The 23710-nt window shown below is 42.4% G+C and overlaps 2 protein-coding genes across 11 annotated transcripts; one reads left to right on the top strand and one right to left on the bottom strand.

Moving 5' to 3' along the window:
• Nucleotides 1-606: 606 nt before the first annotated feature.
• Zscan30 (zinc finger and SCAN domain containing 30) lies at nt 607-17287 on the top strand. 9 transcript variants are annotated; one of them, XM_075969180.1, is made up of 5 exons: nt 616-670; nt 6831-7253; nt 7544-7703; nt 8862-8930; nt 11402-11487. In XM_075969180.1, exons 2-4 carry the CDS (start codon nt 6849-6851, stop codon nt 8924-8926), a joined length of 630 nt encoding a protein of 209 aa, XP_075825295.1. In that variant the 5' UTR covers nt 616-670; nt 6831-6848; the 3' UTR covers nt 8927-8930; nt 11402-11487. The 9 variants fall into 9 exon arrangements, 7 of the variants coding, with proteins under 7 accessions (XP_075825290.1, XP_075825296.1, XP_075825295.1 ...); XM_075969175.1 differs by lacking the exon at nt 8862-8930 and having other exon boundaries at nt 607-670; nt 11402-17287; XR_012910322.1 differs by lacking the exon at nt 8862-8930 and having other exon boundaries at nt 613-670; nt 6831-7260; nt 11402-11483.
• Nucleotides 16498-23710, bottom strand: LOC142847907 (zinc finger protein 397-like). Of its 2 annotated transcripts, none has more exons than XM_075969174.1 (4): nt 23504-23710; nt 21600-22075; nt 21253-21394; nt 16498-18686 (listed from the first exon to the last, which is right to left on the bottom strand). In XM_075969174.1, the coding sequence occupies exons 2-4, from the start codon at nt 22011-22013 to the stop codon at nt 17659-17661; spliced, it is 1584 nt and encodes a 527-aa protein (XP_075825289.1). In that variant the 5' UTR covers nt 22014-22075; nt 23504-23710; the 3' UTR covers nt 16498-17658. The 2 variants fall into 2 exon arrangements, with proteins under 2 accessions (XP_075825289.1, XP_075825288.1); XM_075969173.1 differs by having other exon boundaries at nt 23474-23710.

Consider the following 23710-nt stretch of genomic DNA (forward strand, 5'->3'; position numbering starts at 1 on the left):
GGATTAAAGTCATGCACCACCACTGCCTGCTGTAATCTTGATTTTAAGAAAACATAAACCATACATGCATAGAAATGACTAGCTTTGTTAGAAGACTATATGTAGTTCACCATAGAGTCCTGAAAGAACGTGAGTGCTGGTTTCTGAAGGGTATTTCAGAACCTGCATAACTTAGGTATTCTATCAGGCTCAACACCTGTATTTTGATTTACACCTTTTTTGGCTCTCAGGAAAGCTTTGTCTTTAAACAATGATCTTAATAAAGTTGGGAAAGAATAATCATCAACAGGGAGTCCTTTGCGGCCAGACCAACTTGAGGGGAAAGTACACATAATTTAATCATCAGTAGCTTCATGTGGCCAATGTTGTCCATATTGGATAGTACTGATATTGAGCATTTCTTGAAAACCTGATATTCCCTTCCACGCACTGATTTGATTCAGCTCTCAAGATCTGGTTCACTGTAAAATTTCTTTGCAATTTTATCATGTATTCAGTCACTCTTTTCCCAGTACACCCCTCCCTAACAGACTCCCCAAAGAGCACGGCGGCCACAGAATAGTAGTCCTCCGGGGTTCCTAGAGGGACCCTCTCGCCCCCACTTCCGGGGGGAGTGCTTCTAGTGGCTTCCCCGCTTCCCCGGGCGGTTCGGGCTACCTGCGGAGCCGAGGTGAGTGCCAAGGTGCAGCCCCTCGGCTTTGATGCCTTCCAGCCCCTTCTGTTCGGGCCGCCATCCTCCCGTACACCCTCTCTTCTACCCCTCGTCCCGCGCCCGTTTCAGGGAGAGCATGGAGCTGTGTCAGGCCTCTTCTAGGTCCGCAGGTCGCCTGTCTCTCATCTGGCACCTCTGCTTGCCGCGCGCTCCCAGTTGCGGTTCTTTTACACCGATTGCTCTCCCACTTACCAGCGCCTCTTGCTTGTGGGTGCTGCCAGGTCTTTGCTTGAGAACAAAGCTGGTTCCAGGGCCGGATCTCAGTCATGGTCTTGGCTTTCCTTTATTAAACACTCTGAGAGCACCAGCTTCTCTCTAGGTTATTATTATAAAATTGGTGACAGGGTCTCACTTGTTGCCCAGGCTGGCCCTGAGCTCACTCTAGCCCAGGATGACCTTGAATTTGGCGAAGTCCTGCCTCAGCCTCCCCCACAGAGCCCACAGTCCTGTGCTACCAGGTCTGGCTTTCTGTAATTGTATTCACTATTAGATACAAGTGTACTTCTGTTTAACACATGCCGCCCCTTCTTACCCCGCTGTTGAGTTCTGTAAGGCAGGGTAATGTCCTCATGACTGTCCAGCCCCTAATAGAGTGTCTGCACACAATAAATATTAACAAGTTTGTGAAAACCAGGCTCTCTGGTGAGCACCCTGACTTAGTAACGCTGATGTGAGCAGCATTCAGCAGAGGCAGCATCAAGAATGTGGACTCCAGAGTCAGGCCTGTAGTCCCAGCTCTCAGATGGTGGAGGCAGGGGGACCACATTGTTAAAGGCCAGCTCAAAGTAAAAAACAAAACAACAACAACAAAAACCAAACTCAACAAAAGCAAACTCAATGAAACAGCAGTCCAGATTACCTCCCAAGCCCCATGGGTGGGGCAGCTTGGGTATACTGTTTCTCTTAGCACAGTTGAATTTACACTATAGCATGCTGCGAAGACAAAGCGTGTTGAGACATTTAAAATGGGCTGATAAAGCTGGGATCTACTACGAAGGCCCAGTGTGTTGTTAAGTATTAAATGATCAAGCAGGAACATTCTAACATGTTACTTTCAGGACAGATGCTTTAATAGTTGGTTACAGCCTTCCCTGCCAGGAGAGGATTGCCCAGAAGGGTCCTGGGGGTTTCCTCTTGGTTAGACTGATGGCTAGTTGGGGGCCTGGATTTGCCTTCCAGGCAGGGCTTGGACCCAAGCTCAGTGCCTCCCACCTCCTTCACCATTTCCTGGGTGACACCTGAATCAGGTTTTCTGATCAGAATGGTTACTTTATATCCTCATGGACAAGCTTGCTTCCCCAGTTAGTATGCTAAGAAGTGGGGGTGTGGCCCTGAAACACTGCAGTGCCTCTCTAGACTTGCCCTCTGTGAGAGGATGGGAGAATCAAGAACCTGGGCTTTTTTATTGATGTCCTTTTGGTAAATTTCCCAGTGAGGCCTATTTTGTAACTCACTCCTTGTGGAATGGGATCTGCCTCTTGCCTTGAGTATCTTACTGGGCCACTTTTAAAATGTGGTTTTATTGTTATTCAGGTGTGGTGAGACAGAGAACAGGAGGTGATTGAGTTGGAAAGGCTAGATTTGTTCCTACAGTCCTCAGGAGATGGGCCCTGTTTTGACACGAAAGCTCCCAGTCAGGAGGCAGGAAAAGCAAGGGGAAATGGTAAGAATCTTGACTTACCATGGCAGTGGCGGAGCAGCAGAAGCACATTTTGTGTTTGCTTGTTTGAGTCACTTCAGCGCACCCTGGGAGGTGGAGATTTTCACGCTTGTTTGCTGCTGACCTTGAAGTGGTTAGGATAGGAGAGTGGTCCTGAGGGTGAGAGCCTTCCTGAGACCTTGGGATGAGGGGATTCTGGATCTGTTGGTTCCCAGAGAAAGGATGCTCACACCGAGTTGCTGCCTGCTGTGAGAACTGGGAGGAGGACTATTTGTGTGAAAGTGTGTTTAACATACCAGCAGCCTGAGCTCCTATTGCACCTTGTTCTTTCCAGGAGAGGGAATGCAATCTCAGAAAAGGTCAGCTGCTGAGTAAAATCTCACCATGATTACTAGACAGAGTATGATTGTCTGACTCCAACATTGGTGCTTTTGTGAGCTAAATCACTTACCTGCAATCTGCCAAGTGCTCTGGAAACGTTTCCCAGTTTGTATTAGGTACCTGACAGTGTTTACCAGTGCTTCTTTGAAATTCATTTTTGATCATGCTGACATTCACGTGAGCGCGTACACATACGGACATGCGCATGCACACACACATTTGTAGGTTCAGTTATATATGTATTTGTGGTGTATAGTTTCATTTATTTTTGGGTTGAGTGATTTTTGGCTCACAATGGTGAGCCAGAACAATATAGATTGTTGTAGAGTCATAGACAAGACCAGTAGTCCCATTAAAGCGTTTGTATTATGTGTATCTGTGTGCATTTATGTACACCATGTGCAGGGGAGTCCCTGGAACTGGAGTTAAGGTGGTTGTGAGCCCCTATGTGGTTACTGGGAACTGAACCTGGGTTCTCTGTAAGAGCAGTAAGTGTGCTTAACCACTGAACCATCTCCAGCAAACCCTCCCCACCCCAATAAAGTGTTTTTTTTTTTTTCAAAAAGTGAAGTAGTTTGAACCTTGTCTCTTACAACTCCTTGACTGAATCAGAGTTCTCAGCACTGACATCTCAGGATCCTTTGTAGATGGTGTACTTACTGGGATCTGATTTAGGTGCATCTGACTGAGCTAGAAGTCACCCCATTCCAATCCCCAGTGAGTGACATGAGGACATTAAAAACTGTCCCAGGGCAAGGAACATATGTAGCATCCTTACTAGAAATATATCTAGTCTTACTAGTAGTATATTTAGCTGCCAGCCAGAACTGATTGCTAGCTAGTGAGTGATGCACCGTGAAAACCAGTCTGGCCCATAATGGTCTTTTTGTTTGTTTGTTTTATTTTGTCTTTTAGATTCTTTTATTTTTCATTTATTTACATGTTCTGTGTACTAAGTATTTGCAGAGCCCTTGGAAGCCAGAAGTGGACATTGAATCCTCTGGAACTGAATTTACAGAATGCTCTCAGCTGCCCTGTAGGTGCTGGACTTGATCCCAGCTCCTTTGGGGGAACAGTTAGTGCTCTTAACTGCTGAGCCATTTCTCCTGCTTCCCAAGAACAGTCTTGATATCACATTAGGTATCAAAAGTCAAAACTGACAGCTGACCCTGATCAGTAAACACTGCTGTGAACAAAAGTTGGCCAGAGGAATATAATATTTTCAATTTGCAAAGATCACTCTGGTTACAGTGTGGATAACAGGCTGGTGGGGACTGAGTGAGTTTGGGCCCAGCAGGTGGTTAAGTTGTGTGGTTTCACACATGGAATAGCATTGGGGTGATAACTAGATTTGGAAGGGCAGACTCCAGAAGTAGGAAGTAAAAACAGCAGGAAAGAGTTCGAGAGGACTGCTGAGGTGTCAGCTACTGGCCGCACAGCCAGGTGGATATTCCTGTCTCCTGAACACAGGGTTTTCTGTTATTTTGTTTTGCTTTTCCCCCAAGACAGGGTTTCTCTGCATAGCCCTGGCTGTCCTTGAACTCTCTCTGTAGATCAGGCTGGCCTCAAACTCACAGAGATCTACCTGCTTCTGCCTCCTGAGTACTGGGTTTAAAGGCGTGCACCACCACTGCCTGACCTGAATCCTGGTTTAAGCTGGCAAAAATCAGCTTGGTGGTTACCCCGTGACTTTTTGAAGTATAATACTATGACTTATGCTGCATCTAAAGTCCTTTCGAGAGTTTCATGAAAATTCATGATGAGAATGAGCAACTGTAGGCAACTAGGTCTCGGAGATCAGGTAGAAGTTGTAGACTAACTGATGGATATTAACGGAAAGTGAGGGTATGGAATCTTGGGGGACAGGGGACGTGAAGAGAGACAGAAAAGGGAAATGCTAGGGCTAATTTTATGGGGAACACTGGAAAGGAACTGGAGGATAATCATAACATATTCTTTATGATTATAAATGCTTCTCAGCCACCCTCTGTGTCTTCTGTGCCATCTTGTCTTTCCACCCTCTTTGAGATAAGGTATCACTATGAGGCCCTGAAATTTCTTAAATCCTGATTGACTTAGTAAGAAAAGAAGTAGCTATTATTTCTCTCATACTAAAATTTAAGAGTTTGGGAGGTGTTTAAGAGGCAGAGGTAAGGAGGATTGTGGGTTTTGAGAATAGCCCTAGCTACATGGTAAAACCCTGTCTCTAAAATATATAAAAATATATGTGTGTGTATTTATATTTGTGTGTATGTGTATACACACAAACACACACACACATATATATACACTTACACTGTATATATGTATATATTTATTTATATGGTATGCATGTACATGTTATTTATCCCTGGGTTTATGTGTATGTGTGCATGTTGTTTGTCCCTGGCTATTTCTGAAGCATCTGTTAATATCTGTCACAGCACAGAGGAAATGTTGCTTTGAAGGTATCTCAGACCTAATTTTCTTACTGAATAGTTCAATATATGGCACAATCATCTTCCAGCCACTAGAAGTGCCCAGAAACCCGAATTCTGTCTTTAGATTCTCAGTAGGTTAGAACTCACTATGTAGCCTGAGCTACCTGGGATTCAGTCTTCTTGCCTCAGGCTAGTAAATGGTGGGATTACAGGCTTGAGACACTATACCTGGTCTTGACCCCTCTATCTTCCAAACCTTTACCAAGTAGGTCTCTAAGTCTTGTTCAGTTTCTGTATCTTGGGTCCTATTCCTCAAGCCATTACAGTCTCTCACCTGAATGACTGTGGACCCACCTCTTCTGCATACCACTCTGCCTGGGAGACAGACCTTCCAGCCATGCTGTGGCTTTGGCTCAGACCATGGGTGGTTTGGCTGTTCTGCTATAGGTATGTTTTCTCTTAGTATCCATTAGTGTTCCAGGGTCTGGCATAGACTTTTAAATGTGGGTGCATAGAAATACCTGGGACATTTAATAAAGCCATATTCCTGGAGATTTTGACTGGATCTGTCATAGGATTCATCTTCCGTGGCTAATTGAGCTATACCTGGAGGTGACAGCCATCGGTCTGCTGGCCCTAAACCACCGTCAGCTTCTGAGAGGCCATGTCCTCTCACACCATTTGTGTCACTCAGATCACACTCCTCTGAGCTCCCTGCCTCTTCTGGCCCCTCTCTCTGGTATTAGTCGTTGGTCTTTTCCTTGTGTTTACTCTCCTCTGATTTATCATGCTGTTTACCTGTTGTTACTTCACACTGAACTAGGCCGCCATTGGAAGAAAACTTTAATGTGAGACTTGTTTAGCAGTCTGCATAGCACACAGTAGATTTTTAAGTATTTGTGAAATAATGAAGGGAATTTTCTGATGTGACTTTCAGTGAGGAACAGTCTTCCCTTCTTTGTGCATTCCTGTGACCCCATCCAAACATTTTTGCCGTCATTACTAATTTGCAAGAACAACCAAGACTGGTTTGGGCAATCCATTCCAGAATAAAAACAGCTAGTGATTGAATGTCAGGCAAATTCAAGATATTTGACTTCATCTGTAAAACATGGGGTGGTATTTACTGCACAGAGGTATTGTTGAAATCCAATAAAATAGCTCTTGTAAGCTGCCTGGCCCATGACCAGTGCTACATTTGAGTTCCTGTCTTTTGGGAGACTGTGACAGGGCTAAATACTTTGCATGCAAAGTCCAGCTCTGCTGTTCATTAGCTGTGTGCCTGGGTCATCTTATGATCCTCGGAAGCCTCATTCGGAGAATGGACAAATCATGATTGTCCTTAAGGAGCACTATTATCCCTAATGTTATTACTGAAGGTCACTTGATTGTAGCTATACTAAAATTTCGTCTCATGTTCTGAAAACAGTCTTGAATAATCTAAAGATTATCATTTGTATGGAAGTACCGTACCCTTTTAGCCCGTTTTCTACACAGGCACAGTAACCAGAGAGTTGCATTCCTTAGCTCTGCGGGCCAGTCTCTCTGCTCTCAGTGGTGTATACCAAGTGGCTGTCCTCCATAAACATGTAGTTACATTCTGAGCACATACTTTCTCTGTGTAACGTGAACACTGTCCACCTCCTCTCTGCCTCAGCTAGGTAGTCTTTTCAGGATGTTCAGAGAGGCCACAGCCTTGGCCTGTCCTGCTCCAGAAGGACAAAATGGACTCAGCTTTGTGAAAGTTGAAGAAGAAAATGTTTGGAGACAGGACCTCAGTCTTCAGGGAAACCTCCAGAGCCAGGAGGTTTTCCGCCAGCAGTTTAGACAGTTTGGCTACTCTGACTTCACTGGGCCTCGGGAGGCTCTGAACCAACTGCAGAAGCTTTGTCAGCAGTGGCTGAGGCCAGAGGAGCGCTCCAAGGAGCAGATCCTGGAGCTGTTGGTGCTGGAGCAGTTTGTGGCCATCCTGCCTATGGAGCTGCAGGCCTGGGTGCAGGAGCGCAGACCTGGAAACGGAGAGGAGGCTGTTACTCTGCTGGAGGAGCTGGAGAGAGAATTTGATGAACCTAAACAGCAGGTAAGAGGTAAGGGTTTTTTTTTTTTTTGTTGTTGTTGTTGTTGGTTTTGATCTATTGTGGTTATTAGAAAAGCCATTATGAGTAGCACTGACTCGGCTCTCGGGATCTTAGCCAGTTTCTGCCTCTCGGTAAATAAATTATTCACCCATTAGTTCAAGTCATGGGGTCTGTGGTGGTGATGTTGTTTTCCTAGTCATCTGAAGAGTTTTCTGGCTTTTCTGTCTTGTCCATCGCTGTTGGTGATTCTCCTGTATATCATGAGTCACAGTGCTGGTATTTGTTATTCTAGGACACAGCTCTTGGCCAAGAAATGACACCCATGGGAACACAGAAACCTCTGAGTAGCCCGCTGCCGTCCTTGGAGGACCATTGCAGGAGTGAACCCCAGGAGCCTCAGGTTTTCCATGAGAGAATTGGGGCAACCCTACCATTTAGGGTTGAGGATGAAGGTGAGCACTATCAAATGTGCCAAGACTTTCTTTATGACTGTCATCTGTGCTGTCACTAAGTATTGTGGAAAATCATGCTGACTTTGAAGTATTCTTCTATTGGCTCAGCCTAGAATCTGAAATTTCAATATAATTTTTAAAACTTGGATTAATAATTAAAGTCTTTCATAAGATTTTCTGATGCCATATTCCAAGACTAATGGTGTTTTCAAAAGTATTTTTGTCACACTTATAAGGAAGTTTCAAAGAAGGGAAAGGGAAAATGTAATGTTAAAAATTGTCAGCTGCAAGCCAGATGTTGTGGCATACACCTATAATACCAGTACCGACTTGAAAGGCTGAGAGGTAGGAGGGCTGCGTGACCCAGGCCAGCCTGGACTACACAACGAGATGGTCTCAAGAAGAAAAGTAGCAGAGCATTGATGACTGTGTAGTCTCACTAAAAGTCACACTCTAGAACGTACAGGGCTAAGGTGGGAAGACCTCGGAACACATACGCGAGAGGTGCCATGTGTCATCTGCTCCTGCGAGGGCTGACCTCTGATCTTGTTAGAGAGGTACAGTCACAGACAGACGAAGACGTGTGCTCTGAAATGCTCAGCAGGCTAGATCCAGCACAGCCACCTTTAGGGTACTAAAAGCCTGCCAGGAAATTTGACTTAGTATAAAATTTGCTGGGAAGCTGCCAAAGTGGACAGCTTCTTTGAAATTTATTCTAGTGTTTGTTGTTTGGTGTCCTAAATGCTGTAGGAATAAAGAGAAAGATCTTCCTCACTGTCCCTCTAACTCACTCAACTGATAAAACACACATGCTAGCATATGCCAGTATTATGGATAGGACAATGATAGATTTGAAATGAGGAGGCAATAAATCAAAGTATCACAGATGCCAAGGATTAGAGCCGAAAGGACTTTTAAGTTATTGACAACGTCTCTATAGACATCAGCCATCCCAGTGGCTAATGCCTGTCACATCTGCTTCTGATTTCATTTTCACCAAGCAATCTTGTTACAGTCCCACGAAGCTTAATTATTAAGAGAATGCCTTAGTCAAATCTATGTAATTTACATTATTCTTATTACAGTTGTACTATATAGTTACAAGAGGTTGGCTAGTATGAGCCTGCCCTAAGAGGTCAATCTGTTGTATGTTGATAGAATTAGATATAGGAGGACAGAAGCCTGAAGGCCTGACCTTAGACCTTGGCAGTTCACCAAAGTAATCACGTAAGTTATCTACTGAGGTTAATTTAGAAACACCCACTCAACCTTACACATTCAAATGCATTTTAAAAAATGATCTTATCATATTGCCTTACAGAGAACTATCTACTAATAGCTAATAATACCTAATTGTCTGTGTTAGTTTCTTGTTGTTTGATAAAGATTTTATTTATTTATTTATTTATTTGAGACATGGTTTCTCTGTGTAACCTTGGCTGTCCTGTAACTCACTCTATAGAACAGGCAGGCCTCAAACTCAGATTCACCTGCCTCTGCCTCCCAAGTGCTGGGATTAAAGATGTGTACCACCATAGCCTGGCATCTGTATTAGTTTTTAATCAATATAATGAGATACCTGAAGCAGTTAACATAAAGAAAAATGGTTTATTTGTTCGTACATTTGGAGATTTAGGGCTGTGTTACCTTCATTGGCTCATTTCTGGTTAGGGTCCTTTCTGTAACATCATATCATGACGTTGGTTATGAGAGTACAGACAAACGTGTGATCACATAAAAGCGACAGCAGAGACACCAACTCAAGGTTATGTTCAGGCTTTTAGAACAGTCCTTGCAAGAACTAACCAGTTCTCAGTTTCCGTGGGAAACATCTTAATCCTTTTTGAGAGCATTACGGTTGATTGGGATATCCTAGGAGGCCTGCCCTCGTAAAGGCTCCATCAGTTGCTACATCACTATGCTGGGGACCAAACTCCCAACAGAGAAGCCTTAGAGAACAAACAGCATGCAAACCCTAAGAATGTCTAAATCCTCCTCCCCCACCTCCCTTTCTATCGCTGTCTTGGTTTTTTGAGAGTCTTGCTACATAGCCTTGACTGTCCTGAACCTGATACTCAACATGTAGACAAGGCCTGTGCCTCTGCCTCCTGAGTGTTGGGATTAAAGGTGTACGCCACACTTGGCCCTCTACTTGGTTTTATTAAGGTCTTGACAGATTCTGATTTCCTTTAATGTATCATTGGTTGAAGCTCTAGCTCTTACTTAGTACCTTAGGGTATGACTGTACTTTTTGGACATGAGGTTACTGTGTTCCTTATCCATTATGCCTGCTGTCTTTTTGGGAACAGGGAAAAAATTGTTTTTCTGATTTATGCAAACTTTCTCTGGTCCCATCATTTCACTTAATACTTACTTTTATTGTTTTGTTTTCAAGACAGGGTCTCACTAAGTAGCTCTGGCTGTCTTGGAATACACTGTGTCAACCAACCAGAATGGCCTGAAACTCACAGAAATCCACCCGTCTCTGCTTCTTGAATACTGGGACTAAAGGCATGCACCACTATGCCCAACAAGTGCACTATTTTTATGCCTTGATTATATACTAGTGCTTTGTTGGGCATTTTATTTGTTTTTTTTTTTTTTTTTGAGATAGGGTCTCAGTATAGAACCCTGGCTGGCCTGGAACTCAGTATGTAAATGAGGCTGGCCTCAAACTTAAAGATCTATTTGTCTTTGTCTCCTGAGTACTGGGATTTAAGGTGTGTGCCACCACCTAGCCTTTTTCCATTAAGATAAGCACCACTTTGAATAAGTGTCACTATAACTGTATTTCTTCCTAAATGCTTTGTCTTTTTCTATTGCTTATATTGATTTGCCCTATTAGGAACTTGCCAGAATTTGCAAGTGCTATCTTGCCTTCTATTCCCTGCCCACCTCCCTGTGTCCAATACTTATCTATCCCCCAACATTTTATAGTATCACATGCTCTCCTACTTTGTTAGATGTACTGCTGATCTACAACTCTTAAGTCATCTTATTCCTGATTCTGTATAACCTCTTCTCCTTTTTCATGTTATCTAACCTAGAATCATCTCTTCCCTTTCTGGTTTATGACTGGTATTACTGTTTGTCACCTCTAAGTATTGTTTTCTTGTTCAATTGTCAATGTCTCCAATACTTACTTATATTCTTTGTCCATTTTACTCTCGAGTTCTGTTTAGGGAATTCTCATTTTCCCACCCGTATCCCTCTCCCCAGTCCTGGAGATTAAACCCAGGGCCTTGTGTTTGCAAGCACTCTAAAGTCACTGAGCTGTATGTCCAGCCCTGGTATTTTTTTTTAAACGTATGAGTGTTTGCCTGCATGTTTGCATATGCACTACCTGCATGCCTGGTCCCCACAGAGGCCAGAAGAGGGTGTTGTATCTCCTGGAACTGGAGTTAGAGATGGTTATGAGCCACCAGGTGGGTGCTGGGAACTGAACCAGGGTCCTCTGCAAGAGTATGCCCTCTTAAATCACCAAACCAGCCAGGTTTTTGTGAGTTCAAGGCCAGCCTGGTCTACAGAGTTAGTTCTAGGACAGCTAGGACTGTTACACAGAGAAACCCTGTTTTGAAGAAAAAAAAAAATCACCATGCCATCTCTTGAGAACCAGCACTTACCCTTTTCCTTTATTTATTGTTCCTCCTATAGTGTTTTTAACATAAAAGAATAACACACCCTATTCACATTTTTAGATAGCAAGATGGTGACTGACAAAGTACTAACAGCAAAGCAAGAAATTATTGAATGTGTTACATCAGTGGCCATGGCATCTCCAGGAAGACTTCCTAGGGAATCTTCTCCAGTACAGATAGTTGAAGAAACTATGGGATATCTGGACAACAATAAGCAAAGAGGAAGTGATGATGCAAGCAACAAAACAAGTCCACTTTCTTCCCAGGAAAGCTATTTCAGTCTGGCAAGCTTTAACAAGAAACCCCCCACAGAACAGAATACCTTCAAGTGTCATGAAGGTGAAGGAATTCTCAGTCTAAACTTACACGGTACTGCGCAGTCCAGAACTCACACAGGGAAACTGCTCTATGAGTGTTTGGATTGTGGGAAAGCTTTTTGCCATAGGTCAAAGCTGATTAGACATCAAAGAAGTCATACTGGAGAGAGACCTTATGCATGTAAAGAATGTGGAAAAGCCTTTGGTTTCAGAGCAGATCTTGTTAGACATCAGAGAATTCACAGTGGTGAAAAACCCTATGAATGTTGTGACTGTGGGAAAGCTTTCAGGGGTAGCTCAGGGCTCATTAGGCACAGGAGAATTCATACTGGAGAGAAACCTTACGGTTGTGAAGAGTGTGGGAAAGCCTTCAGCCAGAGCTCCACTCTTATTCAGCATAAGAAGATTCACAGTGGAGACAAAGGCTATGCATGTACTGAATGTGGTAAGGCTTTTAGGAGAAGTTCTGTTCTTAGGGAACACGAAAGAATCCATACTGGTGAGAAACCTTATGAATGTAATGAATGTGAAAAGTCCTTTAATCAAAGCTCAGCCCTCACCCAGCACCAGAGAACCCACTCTGGGGAAAAACCTTATGAATGCTATGAATGTAGGAAAATATTTAGGCATAGGTCAGGCCTTATGCAGCATCAGAGAGCACACACCAGAGTTCAGCTCTGTGGGTAAGAGTTATGTAATTGTGAAATCCAAGGAATTCACTTTGAAGGAGAGATTCCACAAAATTTAGAAGTTTCCAGACAGCAAGACTTTTTCTTTCCAGCCTAGTTAAGTTCTCTTAAGAGACCCACACAAACAGCTTACATATTGGAAGAGTTTTATCTAGATCTTGTCTACAGAGACTTTTAAAAAGACGGACCCACTCTGAATGAGGACTCTCACCAGTATGTTCTTCACCCATTCCCTACCACAGATAGAACTGTCATTAAGCACCTCCATGTGAGTCCATGACCGTGGATCCTGCACGATCTCCTTCTAAATGCAAAGGTCACTGTCCAGCCAAAGAGGACAGTGCAGTGTCTGGCAGGAGTGCATTTTTCAGTTCCTGAAGTCTGAAATGTTGAATTGAGGCCTTGAAATGTCATGTCCTGGGTCAGTTTAATATCTGAGGAATGGAAGCTGTCTGCCCCATTGCCAGTTCTTTCAACCCTGAGCTTCCTGATGTAGTCTACTTCCTTATTGGTATCTCCTGGGCCTAACCATTGGGAGAACAGACTTGATCATTGCCCCCTCAAAATTTAGGGCTAATGGAATATACAAATTTATTAATCAAGTAATTCTGGTAAGAGTGTGTCAATAACCGCCAGATAAATGTAGGGTTCTGTTGGAAGATATCCAGAGATGCTTTACCTGATTTACAAATTAACTAAATATTTCCTTGGGTGTGATATCTCATTTGAGACCTAAAATACAGAAGTTAGCCAGGCTAATGGCAGAAGAACAGAGGCAGAGTTTATATAATACATACATGGAATGATGAGAAGAGAGGATCTGGAGACATTCCTGTTTCTTCGATTCCTGCTGGAATTTTCTGATTCCAGTTCAGAAGCCAGGTTGGTTTTTTTTGCTGTTTGTAATAGCCTGAGTTGGATAACCTGTTTCAGATCACGAGACTTTTATGATCTGGAAGTATTCAGTTAGTGTAACTAGTGTTTCTGGTGTACACCAAGGAAACAGCATACACTGGAAGCTGAGGGACACTGGAGTCTGGAGTCCGTCTCAGCATTAGGCTTGCAGATGATAAGCCACTTGAGGGAAATACATATTGAGTCAATCTCTCAGACTCTTCAAAACTTTAATTTGGCAGTTTTAATTAACCCACGATTGCTGATGGTAATTTTTACTTAGGAAAATGCACCATTTTTGAAGACTTGGTAATAGCTATTGTGAATAGAGGAGATAAAAATGGATATGGTTCTCACTTCCAAAGGATGTGCAGTTATGTAAGATCTGACTTAAAGAGATAATTCAAATGGACCGTGAATTGCCTTTCTTATAGATGACAAGTGTTTTAAGTATCATTTAACCCTTTTTCTAATTGCAAGCATTGAGAAGTATAACTCATCCATAATGGTGTTACCCATAGCAAGATTAACTTTTGAACTACTTCCTGTTTTTCTGTATTTCTAATATTTCTGGTAAAAATCTCTAGTATAATTTTCTAATTTTAATATTTTTATGTTCAATATGCACTCCAGTTGCTTAGTATCAGCATGCAATGGAATGTATTGTAATAAAACTGAAATTTTAAAATTTTGCTTTTAAATCATTCAGGTAAAAACACTGTATGAGTGGAGTTAGGCTGGAGGGTAGGAAGGAGTGTAGAAAAAAGGGAAGTAGCACAGTTAATTTCTAGTTCCTGAATTAAATGAAATAGCATGAAGCTGTGATAGCCAGACTTTTGAGTTGCTGGAGTACTGGAGTGAAAAATCAAGACCCTTTTAAATTCATACATATACTAAATCCACCAAGATAGCCTCCCTCAGCAGTGCTAAGTGCTGAGAAAGACCTTTGGTCTGACATCAAATTATGTGCATGTGAATGCAAATGCCTATAGAGGCCAGAAACGGGCACTGGATCCCTTTGGAGTAGAGTTACAGGAGGTAAACCACCCAGTGTGGGTGCTGGGCATGGAACTCTGGTCCCCTACAAAAGCAGTTCCTGCTCTAAGCCATCTCTCTAGTCCCATGTTTTGGGTAATTTTGAGATGGTTTCATATGAAGCTTATGGCCGAGATGTGACTTCCTCTTCAGCGGTTCACAAACAGAAGTAGGTTAGTAGGTCACTGTCAAATGACTTGGAAACTCAGTCCTCTCAGATACAGTTGCAGGCTGTGGCATGAGGGAGGAAGGTAAGTTCCATGTGAGGCGAGCACTGCTTTACAGGCTGCTCCTGGAGCAAGAGGAAGAGCAGAGCAGAGAGAAGGGCACTGGCTGTTTTCCTTTCAGCTGCTGTTGGTGTCCATAAAGCATAAAGACCGACATTGACTGTAAAATCATCTTCAGCTCCTCTAACATGAGAATACAGATGAGCTAACTTGTTTATGTCTGCTGAACTCATGGGAAAGCACTAATGACAGGAGTTCTGAAATACTTACCACTTGCTTCTCTGAGCCATAAATCATCATGCATGAAAGTTAACTTGCACAGGAATTTAGAATTTGAAGGGGATTCCTTCAATATTATGAAAGTATATCTGCACTGATTTCATCAACAATGAAAGATCAGAGTTAAGTTAGTTAAAACTTGAGACATGGATGTCTTAGAAGGCAAGTACTTATTTTCACTATTTTGGGCTTTTGTTCACTACCTGCTCGCCTAGGGCTACGGATCTAGGAATTAAGCCTGGGGCCTTAAACATGGTAAATTTATGCTTTACAACTGAACTATATTCTCTTGCCCCTCCCTCTATAAGCAGTGCTAGATTTTGCAGTAAAACTTTAAATACAAAAATAGCACATTACCTGTAACTTCACCACCCAGAAGTAACCATCTTGGCATTGTATGTCTGTTATTTTTAATGCGTAATGTTTTACATGGGTTCATGTTGTATATAGTGTATTTAATATCTCATGAATGTTTCACATGTTTTAACAGCTTGTAAGGCTGCATATTCATGGTTTCTTAAGTATATTTCTGGGTAGAGTGTCAAGGTCCAATGCAGTGCTGAAGGGTTTTGGTACTGATTGCCAGAGGTAATGTATTCACAGCTCATTAGCAGCAAGAGTCCTAATGTTCAAATCCTTGTTAATTTTATATGGAAAATAAATACCACCTTCACTCCTACTCCAACATGACTGTAACTCCCATGACTGGACATATGTGTATTGTTCACTAGCACATCTGTGATTTAAATGTTAGTGGGACTTTTTCATGGATTGTATAAAGTACATATAAAATTGTAGTTCTGAGTTAAAACTCTGGACCTTTTAGCTATAACCTCCATTTCCCATGTGTACAATATGATTTGTACTAATGACTAACATACGCAAAACCCTTGACAAATACCCGTTACATCTCCTTCTGATCCTATGTAAGAGATCTAGGGTATCTCCCTTTTTTAACATTATCTACTGAACATCTACATTAGGCATTTAGTTTGTTATTTTTATTGGTTAGTACATACTCACCTATAAATGTCCAAGACACCATTACTTTTGTATCCTTGTAAAAATTATTTTTCTGTTTCTACATAGATTTGATTTTGTTAAGGTATATTATTCCTCCAAACTATTAGGTCTTTGAATTGACTGTTTCTACCCAGTGTTTTTGAGATGGTCCCATCATGTAGCTCAAACTGACCAGGTATGCCTTTTGTCTCACTGTTGAGACTGCAGGGATGACAAGGCTTTTTGAGTTGATTAGCTTTCCACGTTGTACCATGCACCAGCATTAGGATACTCTTCCTGTGGGGCTCCTCAGAAGAGGGCAAGGCCCAACAAAATCAGGGTCTTCACTGCTCTAGCATTGCCCTTAAAATGTTCAGGATACTGCTAAATATTGCTGACATAAGACAAAATATGTACCAAAGACCCAGAAATGGAGAATTTTTGAGCACCTGCACAAGGCAGATTGTGCTCAGGTGGAGAAATGGCAGCATTACAAACAGTTGCTATGGCATCTTTTAATACAGCAACTCCAATATTAAGAGCCCAAAGAGTCTGCATCTAAGCTGTTCTTATATAATGGACTCCTCCCACTCTGTAGTTTAAACATTGTCTCAGGTTGTGCTGGGAAACTGATTAGCCCTTACCATTAGGCCACACTGACCAAGGACTCTAGGATTTTACGAGTTTATTCATAGAAACTTCATAGGCTCATATGCAGTGCTTGAGAGTCTGGCTGTAATCCTGTCTCACAGAAAGGATGCCAATTTTGAACTCAATAGGTAATGTTCCATATTTTGTTCCTGGTGATAAACAAAACAATCTCTTTCATTGTAACCTGGCCTATCTTCCTTCCTAGTTAACTCATTTTTCATGTCATTTCAATATCCTTTATCCAGAGTTCTTCACAAGAGGGAAATGGGGAAAGTGCAGGGCAGTGGTGAATACGCCTTTACTCCTAGCACATGTCATTTCAATATCCTTTATCCAGAGTTCTTCACAAGAGGGAAATGGGGAAAGTGCAGGGCAGTGGTGAATACGCCTTTACTCCTAGCACTTGGTGTACAGTGGCAGGCAGATTTCTGAGTTCAAGGCCAGTCAGCATGGTCTACAGAGTTCCAGGACAGCCAAGGCTACACAGATAAACCCGAACTCCACCCCCAAAGGCTGTAATAGTGACCATACTAAAGTGTCATTACCTGACTGGTAATGGCCATTAGACTGTAGAAATATCTTTTTTCATTTTATTTCTAGTCACTGGCACAAAGCCGGTATAAAAAAATAACAGAACTGACCACTTGCCTAGCATGCGAGGCCCTAAGTTCAGTACCCAGTACATGGGTGGGGAATGGACAGGGCCCTCAGGTTGTCTAAAGTAATTTGTATCTTTTTCTTCTCAAGCTCAGTTTGAGCCTGGCTTGGGATCAACAAATCATCAATGAAATTGTTTGCTCACTTTTCTTGTTGACTGGCTACTGTTGAGTAAAAAACTTTTGAATTTCTTAAGCAGTCTCTCATGTCATTCATATTATCTGGTACAGACAATCAGATGTACTGACAGACAGGATGAAGCCTTTTCCCATGACGTTCTCATAGAAAATGAGGTCTCAATATTACATTACTTTTTTTTTTATTTTCCTGAGTATTCCTAATGTTAAGAGCAAAGCTCAAAGGAATGGTCCTTTATCTTGCTCTGGTCAATCACAAGAAGTTTTAAAGAAAATTCGCAGTGGTATCGGGAAGTGCTACACATAGCAAGTTAGACTGACTAAAGACCGTTTGTTTTTTTTAAAACTACCTTTGTGGAATCCTGCTCCAAAGTCAACGTTCTGGCTAATATAGAGAAAAATAAACTATTTATGAATCATTGTATTAAGTTACTTAACAGTGTGTACTCTCTGATGGCGCATCAACACTGATCTGTGCCTAAAAGCCTTCCCACATTCATTACATATATAAGCTTCATCCCCAGAATGGATTCTCTGGTGCTGAACAAGGGCTGAGCTCCTTTTGAAGGTCTTGCCACAGTCATTACACCGATAGGGTTCCTCTCCGCTGTGAATTCTCTGGTGTCTGATGAGGTTTGAGTTCAGACTGAAGGCCTTTCCACACTCCCTACATTCATAGGGTTTCTCTCCGCTGTGTATCCTCTGATGGGTGATCAGTTCTGAGCTCTGCTTGAAAGCTTTTCCACATTGACTGCACTCGTAGGGTCTCTCTCCTGTGTGAATTCGCTGGTGTCTAATAAGCTTTGAGCTCTGGCTGAAGGTTTTCCCGCACTCGTTACACTCATAGGGCTTCTCTCCAGTGTGAATTCTCTGATGTATAATTAGGTAAGAGCTCTGACTGAACGCTTTGCCACACTCATTACATTTACAAGCTTTCTCACCTGTATGGATTTTCCGATGTCTAGTGAGGGCTGAGCTCTGATTGAAGGCTTTTCCACATTCATTACATTCGTATGCTTTTTCACCACTATGGATTTTCTGATGAATAATGAGATATGACCTCAAACTAAAGGCCTTCCCACACTGGCTGCATTTATAGGGCTTTTCTCCAGTATGGATCCTCTGATGCTGTGTCAGAGAGAAATGCTGTTTAAAGCTGTGCCCACATACATCACATCTGTAAGGTCTCTCTTCTGGAGAAACTTTCTGACATGTTACAGAGTTGGTACTTAGAATTAAGCATCTTTGAGATTCATCATGATGCTCTCTCTTTGCTAAGGATTTGTGTGTGAAGATCACTTGACTAAAACTACCCCTATGGAGAGGGGAATTTCTCTGCTGCCACTCTGAATTGCTTTTGTGCTCACTAACACCTCTAAATGAAGGATCCCAAGAGAGTCCTGGTGATTTTTCTTCTGAAATGTCCTCTTTTGCTGTTGTTTCATTATTCTTAGAATCTGACATGGTAAAATCAAAACAAAACAAAATAAAATTAGTAAGACTCCAGAATTTACATTGGTTCTTCAAAACTCTCAAGTCTTTCTGTGTTCCACAGGTTAGCCTGATACTTCTTGTCTCAAAGGATTCTTCCTACCCAACTTTCCAAGTCGTTGGGATTATGTCATCTCCATATGGCTAACTTACTTTTTATGTAAGGGAAAATAGACCCTTCTAGGGTCCACTTAGAAAGATGTCACTGTCCCCTAGGATCTTTTCTCTTTTCCAGTGCTGAAGTCTACATCTATCTTCCCTTACCTTTCACCTTTCCTTTCTTTTAAGACATCAACTAGACAATTGCTCATTACTTTTCTACTATTTTCAGTCTCTTTCTAAATTGACTTCCTGTAATGATTAGTTTTTAATTATCAACCCAACACAATCTAGGGTCACCAGGGAAGAATGTCTCAGTGAGGCTGTCTGGATCAGGTTGGCTTGTGGGCGTGTCTGGGAGAGGGAAACTGTCTTCTGTTAATTGATGTGAAAAGGCCCAGCACACTGTGGACTATATCATTTCTGGATGTGGGTCCTGGACTGTGTAAGAGTAGAGAAAAGAGTATAGTAGCAGGCATGCATGTTTTCATCCTTCTCTGCTCTTTACTGTGGATGTAACTCGCTGCTTCACGTTCTTGCTGTTTTAACTGTCCTTCAACAATGAAATGTAATCTGTAATCATGAGGTAAAACAAACCATTTTCCCCTTAAGTTGCTTTAGCCAGGATATCTTACCATAAAACTCAAAAGAAACCTAAGACAATCCCACTTACCAGCTTACATGCAGGTCACTTCCACCCTCCTTAAAAACCAAGCTCTCTGCCTATGTATCTGCTGAACAGCCTCACATTTACAGTGAAATTTCTTGAAACGGTTTGTCTAGAATCATCCCATTCTGCAGTCTGGTTTCTAGTCTGCCTTTCTCTTCAACTCTACTGTTCCTTGGCAGAACTCTTGCCAAGGTCACCGCTTTTATAACTGTATAAATTGAAGGGGTACTTTTGGATCTTAGTCTTTTTGTAGCACGATACTGAGAGCCATACCTCTCATTGTTCTGTTTCCTCTTGAGATAGGGTTTCTTTCCCTGTCCAGAGCAGGCTGGCCTCAAACCAAGGGCAAGCCTATAGCCATCTAAAGGCTGGAATTAGAAATGAGAGTGCCCTCTTTCTCTCCCTGTTGTTTTAGATTTTAGGGCTAGTCACTTAAAAACTACACTCCTTCAGAGTCTACACTGGGTTTTCTGTATCTTCACTGTTGAAACTTTACCCTGGATTTCAATTAGTACTTGCACTTAAGCTTATGTCTTCTCAGATCTTCAATTCTACCTGGAGACTGTCATATTGAAGTTTTGCTTATATTTATACCCAAATACACCATATCAAATACATCAGTTTTTTTTAACAAACAGTACCATTATTAACCAAGTCGTTCAAGACTGAAACTTTATCACATTCAGATTATTCTCATTCATGATCTGCTTTTAATGATGCGCATCTACTGTAATGCACTTTCAATGCTGAGGAATAAGATTCAGCTTTAATCTTCTTTATGCCTCAGAGTAGCACAGGTTTCCTCATTCACTATAGCCTCTTGGATGCCAAGTGTCTAATAAGCTTCTAGTCTTGTTTTTCTCAAATCATTTCTCTACTCTGCAGCTGAGTTCTGAACTACACTTTCTTATCCACTACCCTTTAGCTGCACCCCTTTACACATAGGATCTGGACCAGTGTAACATAAAGGATGTAATAACTGTGCCTCGTTTTCTCCTTCAGATTTTCTTTCATTATACCTTCCTTTATCAATTCTCCAGTCAAATTAAAGTACTTATAATTTCCATAACGGTTTGTATTCTCACTTTAATGGCTTTAATTACCTATTTACCTGGTTTTCTTTACTCTAGTTCAAATTACAGCTTAGATGTTTCTTCTTCCAGAAAGTATTCCTTGAATATTTAATTTTTTAAAAGATTTATTTTATTATTTTATGTATATGGGTGTTTTGCTGGTATGTATGTTATGTACCAAGTACACATATGATGCCAGAGGGGTCAGTAAAGGGTGTCGGATCTGGAGTTATAGACGGTTGTAAGCTGCCATGAACCCATGTCCCCTGCAAGAGCAGCCAACTCTCCAGCCCTTCCTGACTCTCACATTAGGTCTGGACCACTTTATGTGCTGCCACAGTACCCACACAGTGCCTACGTGCATTCCATAATTTACTGCACTAGGCTGCATCTGCTTTTCTCTGTGGGAACCACTCACGAAGGCCTCAAAGTTACTTGAATAGAAACTTATCGACTACAGTATTAGACATTTTTAGCAGTCTTCAAAGTTACAAAACAATGAAGTGAATCAATGTCAGGGTCATACAAGGAAGATGACTGTAATTCATGAGGGTCACAGCTGCTGGAGTGAGCACCTCTGGTTTTCATTAATACAAGTGATATTCACATGCAACAAGTTTATAAATGCAAGCCTGCATTTTCAAAACCAGAGGCCTAACTTACATAAATCTAAGGATTTTCTATTCTTACCACTTTTAGAGGAAGGGCAAGGTTTCCAATATTTTAGCTGTGTCTTCAGAGGCCGGACTTGGATGCTTGTTGAATCCTGGGATTCTCTAAGATATGTCAAATCTTTCCATGACACTGATGGTCCTTGTGGACTATCTGGGACCTGAAACCAGTAAAATATGATTAGTAAAAACCTTGAACAGGTTAATGAGGTTCCTGTCACAGATGAAGGATGGGTGGTAGAGATAGGTATGTGCTACTGTTATATTAAGGTTGTGATTCCTGAGAGATATTTTAACCAGATAAGATACTACATAATCGAGGTTGTATCCCCACCCCCCAACAAGACATCATATCTCTGTTCCCACCTGCTGCCCTGGATCATCAAACTCTTTCTCCAGATCCTCCAGCAGACTCACAGCTTCCTCACCACTTCCTGGGCCATGCTGCTGGACCCATCCCCTCAGCTCCTCAGGTAAGATGCTCAGGAACTGCTCCAGCACTAGCAGCTCGAGGATCTGCTCCTTTGTGTGCAGCTCTGGCATCAGCCACTGATGGCAAAGCTCCTGGAGTCGGCACAGCGCCTCTCGGGGCCCGGGTGTTTCATGATAGCAAAACTTTCTGAACTGCTGGCGAAACAATTCTTGGCAAGATTGGGTGCTTCCATTCTGTTTACAGTTCTGACTCCAAGAAAAGCTATCTTCTATTTTTACTAGTATTAATTCTTCTTCTTGATGATCCTGAGGTTTTAAAGTTGAAATTGCTCTGGATTCCATAGCCATTCTGGGCTGAAATAGCTTACAGAAACCTTAGTATAACTGAGCTTTGTGCGTGAGAGAAGATCCTACAAGATATGAAAACACTATTAACTTATAGCATAGAAAGAAAAATCTCTAAAAACTTGTAATATTGAAAGGTAACAGGCTTAAACTAAATAACTTGACAAAGAATTAAGATCAAAGCTCTACTGTGTGGAACTCATAATTACAGAAAAAATGTTTAGAAGTGTAAGAATGCAATATTAATATGAATTACATTGTGAGATTATTTCCTTTTCAGTCATGTTTCTGATTAAATTCTTTACTCCATATATAAAGTAGAACTTTTTTCAGTGCTGGGAATGAACTCACAGTCTTATGAATGGCAGGCAAACACTTTGCTACTAAGCCACATCCTTGTCCCCCTTTGACAGTGCTGGGACTTGAACCCAGGCCCTTCGTCATGCGAGACAGCATTCTATCACAGGGCTACATCCCCAGCCACAGAAAATTTTCAGATTCAGAAACCTAAGAATAATAATACTTTGTCAAATTTTTCCCCCTGTTTTTGAGACAGGGTCTATGTAGTCTTAGAACCTGCTATGTACACTGGGGTGGTCTTGAACTCACAGATCCTTCTGCCTCTGCAGTGCTACGATTAAAGGCATGTAACATTATGTCCAGCGTTTGGCAGAACAGAATGCTAGCCTAATTTTCTTTTTAGTTGTTTTTTTTTATAGCACGTAGTGTTAGTTTACATTTAAGGTAGTAACATTTAAAAATTTGCACTAAACATGAGTTTGTTTAAATAAAATATTGCTGTATACTCGCCGTTTGGTCCTGCTAGTATACTGAAGTTTTCAGCGAATAGGAGGCACTTACTGTGTGGGGGCGTTGTTTTGAACTAGTATTATGGGAAGGTTTGGCTTATGAATGAATTTAGTGAGGAATTCAGTAACTGTAAAATACTTGGCTTGGGTTTTAAAAAAAACATGCTATTATGGATGCAAAAAGTCAATTTAGGTTCTCAAAAGCTGAGTATTCAGAATCCAATAGAAATATGGTAGTAATCACGTCCTAGATGTGGGGATATGGAGCGAACATGACACGATGTTTGGAGCGGGTATATGCAGAGATCTGTATGTCCTTTAATTGTTAAAAACCCGGCCCTGAGCCCCCTCCCCACCGGGACGGAGGCGGCGAGTGCACCGTCCCGTGTCCCAGCTTACACATCAACCCAGCCCCGTGCCCACCAGAGAACCCGACCCCTGACAAGGAGCCCAAGTCACACCACTGCAGTCCCCTACGGGTAACGGAGCACGGGCCACCCGTTAACTCAGCCTGAAACTCTCCTGGCCCTCACTGTCTGCAGCGCCCTTCACGCCCAAGGCTCTCTCATGGCACCTCGGTTCCGTGGGCAGAGACCCCGGGCACCGAAGACAGCGCCGCTCGCCGACCAGGCTAAGCAAACACCCGCCACAAACCTGGCTTCCTCGGCAGCCCGCGGCTCTCACCCTGCTATTCGCTTCCGGGTTACAGCACAGCGTCAGCGCGGGCCTTAGGGGCACCACCGAGCTGTCCCGCGGAAAGCGGCGGTCAAGGGCCTCGACGGGACGGGCCACCGCCTCTGCTCAGACCCGGCGCCCGTGCGGGAGCAGCCACGGCGGTGCACAGCAGCCACAAAGACCCGCGGCGCGTCCCCGCCCCTTCCGCTCGCGCGG

This window comes from Microtus pennsylvanicus, chromosome 4 (assembly GCF_037038515.1).
Source record: "Microtus pennsylvanicus isolate mMicPen1 chromosome 4, mMicPen1.hap1, whole genome shotgun sequence".
Lineage (NCBI taxonomy): Eukaryota > Metazoa > Chordata > Mammalia > Rodentia > Cricetidae > Microtus > Microtus pennsylvanicus.